The sequence below is a fragment of the Myxine glutinosa genome, chromosome 4 (assembly GCF_964187855.1).
Source record: "Myxine glutinosa chromosome 4, kmMyxGlut1.1, whole genome shotgun sequence".
Classification (NCBI taxonomy): domain Eukaryota; kingdom Metazoa; phylum Chordata; class Myxini; order Myxiniformes; family Myxinidae; genus Myxine; species Myxine glutinosa.
Genome location: NC_136264.1, coordinates 143,553,810 through 143,569,957, shown reverse-complemented (window position 1 = coordinate 143,569,957; position 16,148 = coordinate 143,553,810). Strand labels below are relative to the sequence as shown.

Below are 16,148 nucleotides of genomic sequence, written 5' to 3'. Positions count from 1 at the left end.
GGCTTGTTCTTGTCACCTGACAAGCTCATCCACCTAGTTTTGAAAAGACTTGTCCACAACTTTTTGAAATATTATGCTATATGTTGTTTGTAACCCCATCTCTCAATGGTGAAGAATCACATAAAAAAACAAGAGCTATGTGACTGTGTCACAATATGCCTCCGTGTAGTCCCTGCCTGTGACAATGGGTAGATGCCCTCATTCACTGTCCTAAAATAAATAAGTTTGGTTTAAATCCCTTCAGCTGTTTTGAAGTATCACATTTTTACCAGACAGGACAGGTTTCACATCGATCGGTGAAGCGTTTTCGGAGAAGGGTCTTTTTAAAACATCGGCTTTCAAGCAAATATGGCTGCCAAACCACGTGACATGCCACATCAAAAATGTACACCTTGTATATGTATAGGGAGGGATTCACATTTGTGAAGTTTCGTGTTGATCGGATAAGGTTTGTTTTTCTATCCAAGCTGGCTGCCAAACCATGTGATCTGTGATGCCATAATTATCAAACTATATGCTACAATGATATCAGATGATATTTGTAAAATTTCATATTGATAGGGTAAGTGGTTTCAGAGATTATAATTACTTAATATTTTTCTTCAATCTAATATGGCTGCAAAACCATGTCATAAATTTCATATTTCAATACAAATGGCTCAGAGATCATGTGCATGCAATTTCAGATGTTTAGAATAAGGCATTCGATTAAAACATTTATGACTGGTATACCACTATACCAATGATGTCATCATTATCATGCTTCTGTTCCCCATTGGGAGTAGAGTACTTGACAATGTGCGGCTTCAAATTTTTCCATTCAGCGGTTTCCGAGAAATATTTTTTTACTTATTTGTATTTAGTTCAAGATGGCTGCCATACCACATGGCCTGTGATTATCATAAAAACATTGTGCATGGGTGTCGCTACTACCCTGAAAGTTTTGTCTCAATTGGACATGTGGTTGCTGAGAAAAACAAGATTTAGCCCGTATGAACGGACGGGCATACGTAAGGACAACACGAAAACATAATGCCTCCGCCCCTGAAGATGGCCGTATCCGGATCCAGATTCTCATATCCGGAAGATTAAATCTCACATCCGGATCCGGATTCAGATCTTCAACAAAATTGGTTCAATTCGTCCTTGTTACACAACCTATCCACCAAGTTTAGTCCAAATAAATCTATAACATCTTGAGATACCGTGCTTCCCAGTACTAACACCAAAATACCAATATTGCAATTTGCAGAACTTCAATCCAGTAAGCCTAAAGCAAGAACAGTGGTGCAGATGAAGCAGCATGAATATTAAAGTGAAGTGAACGACCAGGCAAACAGGATGAATACAAACTGTGCACCCCAAAGAATGTTAAACAACCCTGAGTGAAGGGTCAGAATGTATGCAGCTCATTTTGCCAGTGACTCCTCCCAACCATTCCCCCTCCCCTCCCACGTAAACCTCGTATCCTCCAGACTAACCTTCAGGCTGGCCTCGTAGTTGGTGTTGAACTTGAACATCAAGGCAAGGCGCAGATGGACCTCATTGGCTCTGGGGAAGCCTGGCTCGATGTACAGCACCTCCAAGAAAGCCTTTATCGCCCTGTGAATGAAAGGATGACATGATAATTACCAAGGACCCCAATACTGTAGAGGCCTTGCAGTCTCTGTTGTGATAGCCTTTTCATTGGAAAGTTTGCTCTGTTGAAATACGCAAGTTCAAATATTGACGCCCAAGCTTCCTTAAATCAATTTGGCCGAATACTTGGAATACTGAAGCTGCAGGCTGTTTGTTGAGTGCAATCAATATTTTTAGAATACAAGGGACACGGTGACACACGACAGGTTTTGATACATTGTCAAGCCAGCAGCTGCCAAAATATCAGATTACGATGCAAGTCTTGCATCATCCTTCACAACAGATTGCAACACAAATGGAAAAAACCTTAAACAATATTAATTTTTAAAGCATTAATTTGACACTTTTAATTTAAATACTTTTTAAAAATCACCTGTTCACTAAACAATCAACTCTCAAAAACATTGGTTTTTGACATACCTGTCGACCTGTGGTCATTGCACATCAAATGAACCAAAGATAATAAAAGGTTCCCATTATTTCGTCAAATACCAACACAAAGTCATTTCGAGTTTGTTTTCAAAACCAAAGGAAATATAATGATGCAATTTACACAACAACGAATGATGAACAATTGTTCTCCTCGTTGTATTTTTAATCTTGCCTGAGCCAAATCTCATGCAAAAACATCGACAAATTGTAAGACAAAGGCATTAGTTCAAAGCCAACGATTCGGTGTCGAACGCGCGACAAACAACAACGTAACAATATAAAACGCCAAGACCACGATGGAGCGATCATACAGTGAAATAAATGCTTCCGATGACAAATCTCAAACACCAGGGAAAACTCATATTCTCACAACTGGACAGTTCTCATTTGCTTATCCTTCCCTGCTCAGAATACGCGTGGTTTGGTCATGCACGTTGACACCAGGTAAATCAAAGTAAAAGAGGTGCTTGCTATCTTCATCCAAGGGTCCATTCATTCTCAAACAATTTCACAGAAAAACAAGTTTCGTAGTTAAAATCCTTCAGGTGAAAACGATTGATTACCTCTCGCAGACTCACCAGGCAACACAAAAGGCCATGAGAAGAGACAAAACACCAAACGGCACGAGTAAATAGCACACGCTCTGTCCTCCTAACACCAAACAAACCCAAACACTTCTTTATGCATCCACAGGCAAACGATGCGTGCGTTTCTGCTCTTCAGCAATTGCAGTGCCTTTTAAGCTTCTTCTTCTTTTCTTTAAGAGAAAGTGTTTGCTGGATCGACAAAAATACATTTTAGGTCACAAAATGATAACCGATGTTCTATGGTTAGTGGTTACCATGTAGTAGCTGCCAATACAACAAGGGATGAAATGTTATTTCAGAGATGCATTAAAATTCTGCATCACAGAGAAAATTCCTACCTTATATGCCACTAGAAGGGTTACCTGGCATTGCCCAGTGCTGTTCTAATCCTTTTGGCATTTTGATAAATAAAAATTTTGTTTTTAACCTTTCAGCTTTTCACCTCACCAAACAGCCTGGAGTTTTTAACATCAGCCCACAACTAATGGTGTTCCAACTCTAAAGCAGCCAAACAAAGGTGGTGGAGGTTATGTTTTCACCCCTGTCTGTATGTATGTTTATCTGTGAGCAGGATATCTCAAAAACTTGTGGATGGATTGAGACGAAATTTGGTGGAAAGGTTGCTTGTGTGACAAGAACAAATGGATTAGATTTTGGTGAAGATCCGAATCCCGATACTGTACTATAATTGTTTAAGCATTCTTCACCAATGAGTGATAGCGCTAAAAACAATATTTAGCAAGACATATCAAAAAGTTGTGGATGGATTTGGATGAAACGTGGTGGACAGGTTGGGTGTGTGTGAGAAGGAAGAATTTTTTTCAATTTTGGTGAAGATGCAATCTGGATTTGGCGGAGATACGAGAATTTTTCAGTGATTCTTCACCATTGAGAGATAGAGCCACAAACGACATATAGCATGATATCTCAAACAGTTCTGGACGACTTATGACAAAACTAGAGGGATGAGTTGGTAAGGTGATAAGAACAGGCCGATTAGATTTTGATTTAGGTCCGGATCCCGATCCGGCCTTTCAGTGGGATACAAATGTAAACTATTCAGACTGGTGGAAGTACGCGCTCCAGCCTTGTGCCGTTCTATTTTCCTATTTTTTTTGTGGAGGGGCCTAAAACTCTTTCCCCTACACCCACTCAGGAATTAGGTTGGGGATCATTTAATATTACCTTTCACGTAGTTACAAAGGCTTAGGCACTACAGAGCAAAAAACAACAACAACGACAAAAAAAACAAAAACTTTGTATCCTTTTCTTTTTTTCCCCCCTAAAACACTCCCAGGAACTCACTGATAAACCTTTGAAAGTTTGATGAAGATCCGTTTGGCCATCTGAAAAAAATTGCAACAGACAGGCAGACAAGCAAACATCTATCATAGTTTAGAATTTAGATACATCGGTTATTCTTCTTCTTCTTTTTCAAGATTCTACCTTCTTCAAAAGAAGAACAAGCCTTCAAGATCAAGGTTTTCTAAAGTAAATTCTAAACATGTTATTGCGAGAACACAGACAAAAAGGTGACAATTCCAACTACATTAATAAATATACATTTTTGGTCATCCCAGTTGTTACATTTCATGTTTCCAGCACTTTTCTTGGAGCCTAGAGGGCGCTGTTATGACATGTAAAGAATGAGAACAAACTGAAAATTTGAAGCGAGCATCCTTTACCAGGTCAATAGGATAGTGTAAAAGAAGAACACTTACTAAAATTACGATTAGTGCGTTTACAAAGGAATGTTTGGTTTATAATACTACCAGCAGAGGTACCCGGCATTGTCGGGCAATGCAGAGTCCCTCCTCCCAACCCTTTCCCCCTCCTTCCTCCTACCCCCCAGCCCCTGCCTCCAAACTACCACACCACCCTTTCCCCCCTCCCACCAGCCTCATCCCACCCAAGCCACTGCCTCCAAACTACCACCCTACGCCTTCCCTCCATCCTCACACCCCTACCATCCCTCCCCCCCCCCCCCCACCACCTCCAAACTACCACCCTACGCCTTCCCTCCATCCTCACACCCCTCCCATCCCCCCCCCCCCACCACCACTCTCTCCAGACTCCTACCGCATCCCTTCTGTTCCCTCTTCCTCACACCCTTTCCCATCTCCTCATGTCACCTCTACCCTTACCCCTCCTACCACCCCAACTCCACTTCCCCTCAGAGACCTACCACACCCATTTCCTTCCCTCTTTCACTCTTACCCTCACCCTTCCCACCCCTTCTACATAAATGGCCAGAATATATCAATTGTTTGGCGTTCCAACTCTAGAGCAGCCCACATAGTTGACCATGTGAAAAAGATATTCAAAATCCATTTAGTTTTCAGACAATCGGAACGCAATCTCTAAACAACTATATAGGTGTTGCGGCATCGTTTTGCCTTTCATGTGGTAATATATAAATATGCTTTATCTTGGATTGATCGAGGGTTTTCGGTACCGGGTGCAACCGGATGAGATGAGCGACGGTTTGGTTGGTCACGGTGAAGAAAGGATCGACACAGATTCCGAATGCCTCTGACATCTTTTGTTTCCTCACTAAATTGGTGACACCGACGTGATGCAAATGGACAGACAAGGAGTTACAAACGACCAACTATTCACTTGGAACAACCAACCAATCAGCCATGCCCTTTCCCAGTTGCTCAGCCAGCTTCATACGTGGCAACTGTCTCGGTGACCGCCATGCCACCTTCGAGCAGTCGCTCAGTGAGTTGTTTTTGCAACGCTTACCACTATACATCCACATCATACTTGCAGCTTACACAAAGCTGGCACTGCCTGCTACTGTGGATGTGGCTGATCATCTCATGGACACCGTTACACCGACTGTGGCTAATGTGACACCAAAAGTACAGCAGATCGTACAGCTACAATCTGAAATGGCGGGGTTAAGAAGCTCGTCCTGGAGCTCCATGCTGTGCAACGCCAGTCGTGCTCATCTTCGTGAACCCCTTGTAGGAAAAGTGAGAAACACCACACTACAAACTACCGTTCGCCCTTACCTTCCGTGAATACTCCAGATTGGTGTTGGTAGCATGTGATCTTTGGTGCTAATGCTAGTCAGTGTAGAGCACCGTGCTCATCCCAACTGCAAGGCAAACGACAAGGACCACAACTAATGGCGATGAGTTCACCTGGGCCATACGTCAGTCGCCTTCTCTTCCTCGTGGATCATATTAGCGGAATTCGTTTTCTTGTGGACACGGGAGCAGAGGTGAGCATTGTGCCACCGTCTGCTGCTGAACGGAAAAATCAGCAGGAATATTCATTACATGCCACTAACAACAGTGCTTAAACTACTTTTGGAGAATGTCTCCACCAGTTTGATTTTGGTTTATATCACTCATTTCCATGTGTTTACGATTACCGACACAAGATTCTCTCCTTGGTGCAGATATTTTGTGTTATTTCAATCTCGACGTCAAAAATCGCCATCTATTGGATGCCTTGACACACAGCTTAGTGTTTTCCATAAAGCATTCACCGTTCCGTCGCTGAATATCACGAGTCTTCCATCCACACCCAGGTGGCCTTTTCAGAAAGTACTTTATGATGTCCCATCCAGAACACACCCATCAGCAACAATCCAGCCCATCAAACACCAGATCATGCATCACATCGAGACCATGGGACTCCCTGTTTACGCGCGTGCTCTCTGACTATCACCCGATAAATTAAGTATCTCCGGCCTGGAGTTTGAATATATGTTACAACGGGGATCATCAGATCATCTTCTTCACAGCCAAACATGGTACCCAAAAAGACACCTGGGGATTGGTGTCCTTGTGGGGATTACCGGTCCTGAAACAACACGACTGTTTCAGACTGTTACCCCATTCTACACATTCAGGATTTTACCACTACACATCATGGTGCTACATTATTCTCCAAGGTCGACCTCGTTCATGCATATCATAAAAATCCTGTGGATCCAGATGACATCCCAAAGACAGCAGTCACAATACATTTTGGCCTGTTCAAATTCCATTGGATGCCATTCGGCCTACGCAATGCCGCACAAACATTGAGTTTTATCTAGTTTTATCGTTCAGGTGCTCTGGGGGATTACACTTCTGCTACCTGCATATAGATGATATTCTAATCGCCAATGCAACCGCAGAAGAACATCAGGAGCATCTACATATCCTCTTTGCTCGTTTGCAGTACTTCGGCATCGTCATAAATCCCACAAAGTGCATATTCAGCGCTCCGGAGATGAATTTCCTCAGTCACTGTGTTAACCGCTGAAGCATCCGTCTGATCAGAAGAAGGTGTAGATTATTTGGGAATTCCCGTTAATTTCATCTCACTGCAAACTGCAAGAGTTTTTGGGACTCATCAACTTTTACCACTAATTTATTCCAAACGCAGCAACAACACTGAAGCCACTGAACAAGTTACTCACAGTTGGGAAGCACCCTGAAATATTCTGATAGGCAGAGCCAACCTTCACAGCCTTCCACACAATCAAAGATGCGCTAACCAACCCCTCACTCCTAATTCATCCAAAACAAATCTTAAGACCTCACCCTCTGCCTCCCAACCCAAAGGCGTCAATCCTCTGCCCATGCCAAGCCTTCAAAAACAAGCTCCCCATCACAGTCATCTGCCAAACTCACAATTGCACGAGATATACAGAAAACATATGTGATAATAAATGAACAAAACCAATTACTTTCCTGATGCACATATATACATTGTTAAAAGGAAATAATGACCTCGGACAAAGACCTATTATAATAACATGAGTTTAAGCCCTGATTAAGAGAATGCCCATCCCTTCCCCACTTCAAGCCTTTAAACCCCCGCCCCACCAGTCACAGTCCAATTCACAATCCCATAAGACATGCAGAAAAGACATGTAACCACGAGTAGGTCATGGACCGTCAGAATGCCTGTCCAACTCATAAACCCCCGAGATATGCAGAAAATATGTGACCATCATCAGACCGTGGCCTGTCACCATCGCCTGTCCAACTCACAATCCTACAAGATATGCAAACATGAGCAGGTCATGGCCCATCACGGTCGACTATCCAACTCCCAATCCCGCAAGATATGCATAAATGATGTGACAATAAACGACACAAAACCAATTATCTTCTTCCTGATGTGTATATAAACATCACTAAAAGTGAATAAAAACCTCGGGCAAGTTCCTCATAACATGGGTTTAATCTCTGCCTGAGAGAATGCCACATAGTGATTTGGGTGATGCATACATTGACAGACCACTGTCTCGATCACTAAGGCCGATCTTCACAAGGACCATGATACCTATTGGCTCGAAATCATCTTAGCTGTCACTTTGGTAGTTTTACAATGAAGGGAAAGCATACAGTGCATTCAGAAAGTATTCAGACCCCTTCACTTTTTTCACATTTTGTTATGTTGCAGCCTTATGCTGAAATCGTTTAAATTCATTTTTTCCCTCATCAATCCACACTCAATACCCCGTAATGACAAAGAGAAAACAGGATTTTAGAAAGTTTTGCAAATTTATTAAAAAGAAAAAACTGAAATATCACATTGACATAAGTATTCAGACCCTAAACTCAGTACTTAGTTGAAGCACCTTTGGCAGCGATTACAGCCTCGAGTCTTCTTGGGTATGACGTGACGAGCTTTGCACACCTGGATTTGGGGATTTTCTGCCATTCTTCTCTGCAGATCCTCTCAAGCTCTGTCAGGTTGGATAGGGACCGTCGGTGGACAGCCATTTTCAGGTCTATCCAGAAATGTTCGATTGGGTTCAAGTCAGGGCTCTGACTGGGCCACTCAAGGACCTTCACAGAGTTGTCCCTAAGCCACTCCTGCGTTGTCTTGGCTGTGTCCGTAGGGTCATTGTCCTGTTGGAAGGTGAACCAATCCTTTCTGAGGTCCTGAGTGCTCTGTTTCAGGTTGTCATTAAGGATTTCTCTGTACTTTGCTCCGTTCATTGTTCCCTCAACCCTGAGCAGTTCCCCAGTCCCTGCTGTTGAAAAACACCCCCACAGCATGATGCTGCCACGACCATGCTTCACCGTTGGGATGGTATTGGGCAGGTGATGAGCGGTGCCTGGTTTCCTCCAGACATGACGCTTAGAATTGAAGAAACAGAATCTTGTTTCTCACAGTCTGAGAGTCCTTTAGGTGCTTTTTTGCGAACTCCAAACGGGCTTTCATGTGTCTTTCACTGAGGAGAGGCTTCCGTCTGGCCACTCTGCCATAAAGCCCAGATCTGTGGAGTGTTGAAGTGATGGTTGTCCTTCTGGAAGTTTCTCCCATCTCCACACAGGATCTCTGGAGCTCAGCCAGAGTGACCATCGGGTTCTTGGTCACCTCTCTTACCAAGGCCCTTCTCCCCCGATTGCTCAGTTTGGCCGGGCGGCCAGCTCGAGGAAGAGTCCTGGTTGTTCCAAACTTTTTCGATTGAAGAATTATGGAGGCCACTGTGCTCTTGGGAACCTTCAATGCAGCAGAATTTTTTTGTAGGCTTCCCCAGATTTGTGCCTCGACACAATCCTGTCTCTGAGCTCTGCAGGCAGTTCCTTCGACCTCATGGCTTGGTTTTTGCTCTGATATGCCTCGTCAGCTGTGAGACCTTATATAGACAGGTGTGTGCCTTTCCAAATCATGTCCAATCAATTTAATTTAACACATGTGGACTCCAATCAAGGTGTAGAAACATCTCAAAGATGATCCAGAGAAATGGGAGGCACCTGAGCTAAATTTCAAGTGTCATAGCAAAGGGACTGAATACTTATGTAAATGTGATATTTCAGTTTTTTCTTTGTAATAAATTTGCAAAACTTTCTAAAATCCTGTTTTCTCTTTGTCATTATGGGGTAGTGAGTGTGGATTGATGTGGGGAAAAATGAATTTAAAAGATTTCAGCATAAGGCTGCAACATAACAAAATGTGAAAAATTGAAGGGGTCTGAATACTTTCTGAATGCACTGTATAGGGATTGCATAGCAATTGTGTATAAAACAGCTCCAAGGCATCTTTGGCTTCGCATAGCAGTGAGCACCAACATGGTGGCCGTAAGATTCTTCATCAGGATGAAGTCATAGGTGGGTGGTCAGGAAAACTGTCAAACCAATTGGAGGGAAGAATTGTTACAAAACATGGACGGACACACGACCAAGCATGTCATTAAATTTTATATATGAGTATGTACATATAAATAATTATATATATATAACACGGTAGAATTTATGCACATGACGTCAGCGTCATGTCATAGGGTCAGTGTGCTTCTTTGGTTATATATATGTATATATATATATATATATATGTATATATATATATATATATATGTATATATATATATATATATATATATATATATATATATATATATATATATATATATATATATATATATATACAGACTTGGCATTTAATATGGAATATTTTTTTTGTGGGGGTGAACTTACTTTTCAAGATGTCTTAGAACCAAAAGTTCATTGGAATTATGTTGAAATTATTCTAGATTTTGTTAATGTGACCTTTAAAAGAAACAAAAACCACATTTGACATTTAAAAACAAATAAATTGATCCTTGAAAGTGATGTAAACTGATATCGAACTCAATTCATGGACAGTACTGTGTTAAACTTCTGTACGTTTTCCAGAAGTATCTCTTTATTTTGCACATTAGCCAAAAATTTTTTTTAACAAAAACAAAAGTTAAATTACGACTGGGATTACGGACAGTAAAATTACAGTTCAGTACTTCGTGTAACCCCCACAAGCATTCAGGAGAGCACGTATACGTTGAGGCATGCTGTTCACAAGATTTGCCAAGGTTTGGACAGGAATCGCTTGCCATGCAGTGACAATAGCCTGCTGCAATTCACGCACAGAGGTCGGCTGCTGGTCGAAGTGGTCGATTTGACGGGTTAATTCTGCCCACAAGTTCTCTATCGGATTCATATCCGGGGACATGGCAGGCCACTCCATATGCTCTACACCATGGTCAGCAAGAAAGTGTTGGATCATGCGAGCACGATGAGGCCGTGCATTGTCACCTTGAAAGACAAAGTTTCCTCGAAAGTCTGCACGAGCAAATGGAAGCAATGTTTCTTCCAGAATGGCCCTGTACTTGAACTGCTTCAGGTTTCCATTCAGAACAACCAGGTCAGTTTTGCCCCCTGCATGAAAAGCAGCCCAAACGGTCACCCCACCACCTCCAGCTTGGACTCTTGGCACTATACAATCTTTGTTGTAGGCTTCATGCACTTGTCTGCGCACTCGGACGCGGCCATCTTGACGATAGACCAGGAATCTAGACTCGTCACTGAAGATCGCGTGATTCCAGTGTCCTGGGTGCCATTGACGGTGCCCTCTGGCCCACTGCAATCGGCGCTGGCTGTGTTGTCTGGTCAGGCGTGGCTTTCTCAGGGGACGCTTGGCATGATAGCCTGCTTGAACCAGTCGTTGGTTGACTAACCTTCTGGATACAGGCACATTTGTCAGTTGCTGCCACTCAGCCCTAAGCCGATTAGCTGACTTGGTACGGCCATTGCGGACTAACGGGTGCAGCTGGCGATCATCCCTCCTTTTGGTTATGCGGGGACGTCCTGGCCTCGGTATTGGAGTAGGGACACCCCTCTGAGCAATTCGTTTCAGGATCTTTGACAGCTGACCTTGAGTGATGCCATACTGCCGAGCAATAGCACGCTGTTTCATGCCGGAATTTCGAAAAGCCACCACTCCATGACAAACAGCATTGTCGAGTTGACGGACCATCTCCAGAGGAAGCGGCAATAACTTTTGTAGACGTGCAGCAGTTGTTTTCCACTAACACAGAACGCAATAACCCTTGTATACCCAACTGTGAAACCAATCATCAAATGCACCTGTCCGTACATTTTGCCACGCCACCTGTGATATAATCCTGTTGTTGACTTCTTGCTGTGACAGACAATCAGTGACATGGTTCTTTTAACAAATAAATCACCAAAGTGTAAAAGAAACTCACCAGATTGATATACTGAGTTAAGAAAGTAAACCCAAGTCAAGAAGAAAAAAAATATTCCATATTAAATGCCAAGTCTGTATATATACACATATATTATATATATATATATATATATATATATATATATATACATACGTAGTGTGTTCAAAAAGTATCCGACCTTTATTTTTCGTGCATAAAAAAAAAGAAGCTAGGGAGGCATTGATTGGTACACGTATGTAGGCGATCCTAATGCGCACGCGTGAATTTTTTCCCACCTGCAGAAGCTGTCATTTGACGGCAGACCGCCGATGAGTGAGGACATGTAAGTGAGCGCCGTCGGATTTTCGTTTTTGACAAAATGACGGAAAAACTTGAACAACGCTACTGCATCAAATTTTGTTTCATCAAACTTGCATCAAAACTGCAACTTGGTTTCTGGGTCGTACCCATAAACCCAGGACTCATCGCCAGTGATCACTGTGTTAAGGAAGCTGGGATCGCTGTTCACCCTCTCCAGCATGTCCTGTGCGATCTCCAAACGGAGTTGCTTCTGCTCAATCGTTAGCAGCTTTGGTACGAACTTCGCTGAGATTCTCCTGAAGCCCAAATCCTCCTTCATAATGGAATGAACGGTGTTGAATCTTGCGGATCGTTTCCACTTGGGAATCGCCAAGCTTTACACAAAATTTTATGCAGTAGCGTTGTTCAAGTTTTTCCGTCATTTTGTCAAAAACGAAAATCCGACGGCGCTCACTTACATGTCCTCACTCATCGGCGGTCTGCCGTCGAATGACAGCTTCTGCAGGTGGGAAAAAATTCACCCGTGCGCATTAGGATCACCTACATACGTGCACCAATCAACGCCTCCCTAGCTTCTTCTTTTTTACGCACGAAAAATAAAGGTCGGATACTTTTTGAACACAGTAGTATATATATATATATATATATATATATATATATATATGTATACTAGCAGAAGTACCCGGCATTGCCGGGCGGGGGAGAGGAGGGGAGAAGGGGAACGGGGGGGGAGAGCGAGCCCCTGGTAAAGCGAGCGATTTTTTTTTTCATAGCGTCATAGCGTCATAGCGTTCATAGCGTCATAGCGTTTCATAGCGTTTCATAGCGTCATAGCGATTTTTTTTTCATAGCGTCATAGCGTCATTGCGTTCAGTGTCATAGTGTTCATATCGTTCATAGCGTCATAGCGTTCATAGCGTTTCATAGCGTCATAGCGATTTTTTTTTTCATAGCGTCATATCGTTCATAGCGGTCATAGCTTCATAGCGTCATAGCGTCATATCGTTCATAGCGTCATTGCGTTCATAGCGTTTCATAGCGTCATAGCGATTTTTTTTTTCATAGCGTCATATCGTTCATAGCTTCATAGCGTCATAGCGTCATCACGTTCATAGCGTTTCATAGCGTCATAGCGATTTTTTTTTTCATAGCGTCATATCGTTCATACCGTTCATAGCGTTTCATAGCGTCATAGCGTTCATAGCGTTCATAGCGTTTCATAGCGTCATAGCGATTTTTTTTTTCATAGCGTCATAGTGTTCATAGCGTCATAGCGTCATCACGTGATCGCTCTGAGCGAATCAGCACCCACCTGCTCTGATTCCGTTGATTCCGTGCGCTGAGGTAAATATGAATAAAAAATATGGATCGTCAAATATTTTGAGTTCGGCCATGTTCGTCCCAGGCTCAATGGCCACGTCTATGCCAAATATCAAGCACGTAAGCCTCTCCGTTTAGGAGTCTATCGGTAACATTACACACACACACACACACACACACACACACACACACACACACACACACACACACACACACACACACACACACACACACACACACACACACACACACACACACACACACACACACACACACACACACACACACACACACACACACACAGTGTTTATATATATAGATTGCAGGAGGAGGATCAAGATCTTGGAGACGATCTTGTCTTGGAGACGATCTTGGAGTCGAGATACTTCTTGAAAACGTAAAGAAGTTTAACACAGTACTGTCCGTGAATTGAGTTCGATATCAGTTTACATCACTTTCAAGGATCAATTTATTTGCTTCGAAATGTCAAATGTGGTTTTTGTTTCTTTTAAAGGTCACATTAACAAAATCTAGAATAATATATAGATTCATATATATATAGATTGCAGGAGGAGGTGGTGGTCGACTCCAAGGGATCTGAGTGATATATAGTATTGTAGGAGGGGGTGGTGGTCGATTGTGAGGGATCTGAGTGATATTTAGTATTGCAGGAGGAGGTGGTGGTGGTCGATTGTGAGGGATCTGAGTGATATTTAGTATTGCAGGAGGAGGAGGTGGTGGTCGATTCCAAGGGATCTGGGTGATATTTAGTATTGTAGGAGGGGGTGGTGGTCGATTGTGAGGGATCTGAGTGATATTTAGTATTGCAGGAGGAGGTGGTGGTGGTCGATTGTGAGGGATCTGAGTGATATTTAGTATTGCAGGAGGAGGAGGTGGTGGTCGATTCCAAGGGATCTGGGTGATATTTAGTATTGTAGGAGGGGGTGGTGGTCGATTGTGAGGGATCTGAGTGATATTTAGTATTGCAGGAGGAGGTGGTGGTGGTCGATTGTGAGGGATCTGAGTGATATATATAGATAGTCGCGCGGCAAGGAACATCACGTGATCGCTCTGAGCGATCGATTGCAACTCTGCGTCCTGTCGTGGGCGTGGCCAACGTGGCCTCATGCTCCCAGGTGATTGGCTAACTCGAGCTCGAGAGAGCCATAATGCGCTACATTATGGCAAAAAATATGAATCTAAAGATGAAAGGGAAAAAAAACCTATGTGGTGTGAATGGCAATGTTCGTCGCTTAAATGTGAAAAAAGGCAATTGCTTTTCGCTCTGAAATACGTGCGAACACGTAACTGAGTTAATGGCGGCAGGGAACATCACGTGATCGCTCTGAGCGAATCAGCGCGCTGCTCTGCGACCGGTCAGATTCCGGTCATAATATTTCGCGCTGAGATAAAAATATGGTAAAAGCATATTATGAAATAAATTTTTAGGTCAGCCATGTTCCTCCCAGGCTCAATGGCCATGTCTGTGCCAAATATCAAGTACGTGAGCCTCTCCGTTTAGGAGTCTATCGGTAACATTACATACATACACACACACACACACACACACACACACACACACACACACACACACACACACACACACACACACACACACACACACACACACACACACACACACACACAAACTGTGTTTTATATATATATATATATATATATATATATATATATATATATATATATATATATATATATATATATATATATATGTATATATATATCTGTGCAGTGTCTGTCTTGTTTGTGTTGTGTTGTTCTTGTGTTGTGTTGTGTTGTCCTGTCTTGTCACTGAACTACTCCCTCAAACTTTTGTAAAATCCTACCAAACTTCTGGTATGGACATATCTCTCCCGTCGGTATGTCCTAAGGGTATTTGTTTTGAAAAATGTTCCAATTTTTTTTTTTGGGGAATTTTTTCGGGGAATTTTTTTTTTCAACTTCAATTGTTTATAAAATGTGATACCACGTATATTACAAATACATTTGTGCAAAATAATTGTTTGAATTATGATTGGTTTAAACCATGACAAAACGGCAATTCGGGTACAGTCATTTATCTATATATCTACACATCTGGGCAGTGTCTGTGTCGTCACTTAACGACTCCCTCAAACTTTTGTTTCCGTGGTTGTGAAGTGTTTTTAATAACGTTGTGGTGGTTTGAATCACGTGGTGGTGAGCTGTTTTTAAATCACGTGGTGGTGAGGTATTTATTATTACGTGGTGGTGAGGTGTTTTTAAATCACGTGGTGGTGAGGTATTTATAATTACGTGGTGGTGAGGTGTTTTTAATTACGTGGTGGTGAGGTGTTTTGAATCACGTGGTGGTGAGCTGTTTTTAAATCACGTAGTGGTGAGGTATTTATAATTACGTGGTGGTGAGGTGTTTTTAATTATGTGGTGGTGAGGTGTTTTGAATTACTTGGCTGTGAGGTGTTTTTAATTTTGTGTTTCGTGGCTGTGAGGGATTTTCAATTTTGTGGTGGTGAGGTGTTTTTAATTTTGTGGCTGTGAGGCGTTTTCAATTTCGTGGCTGTGAGGTGTTTTAAATTTCGTGTTTCGTGGCTGTGAGGTGTTTTTAATTTCGTGTTTTGTGGCTGTGAGGTGTTTTTAATTTCGTGTTTTGTGGCTGTGAGGTGTTTTTAATTTCGTGTTCGTGGCTGTGAGGTGTTTTTAATTTCGTGTTTCGTGTCTGTGAGGTGTTTTTAATTTCGTGTTTCATGGCTATGAGGTGTTTTTAATTTTGTCTTTCGTGGCTGTGAGGTGTTTTAAATTACGTGTTTCGTGGCTGTGAGGTGTTTTTAATTACGTGTTTCGTGCCTGTGAGGTGTTTTTAATTACGTGTTTTGTGGCTGTGAGGTGTTTTTAATTTTGTTGCTGTG

At 42.3% G+C, this 16,148-nt stretch overlaps 1 protein-coding gene across 4 annotated transcripts in view; it reads right to left on the bottom strand.

Annotated features, from left to right (window-relative positions):
* Positions 1 to 16,148, bottom strand: part of LOC137425326 (lysine-specific demethylase 6A) — a 286,024-nt gene that overhangs the window by 148,558 nt on the left and 121,318 nt on the right. For all 4 annotated transcript variants that reach the window (XR_010984098.2, XM_078776555.1, XM_068113641.2 and 1 more), the window contains one exon: positions 1,482 to 1,602. Coding sequence is in view for 3 of the 4 variants with exons in the window: in XM_078776555.1 (XP_078632681.1) it covers positions 1,482 to 1,602 (121 nt within the window). In the remaining variant the exon portion in view is untranslated. The remainder of the gene's footprint in view (positions 1 to 1,481; positions 1,603 to 16,148) is intronic.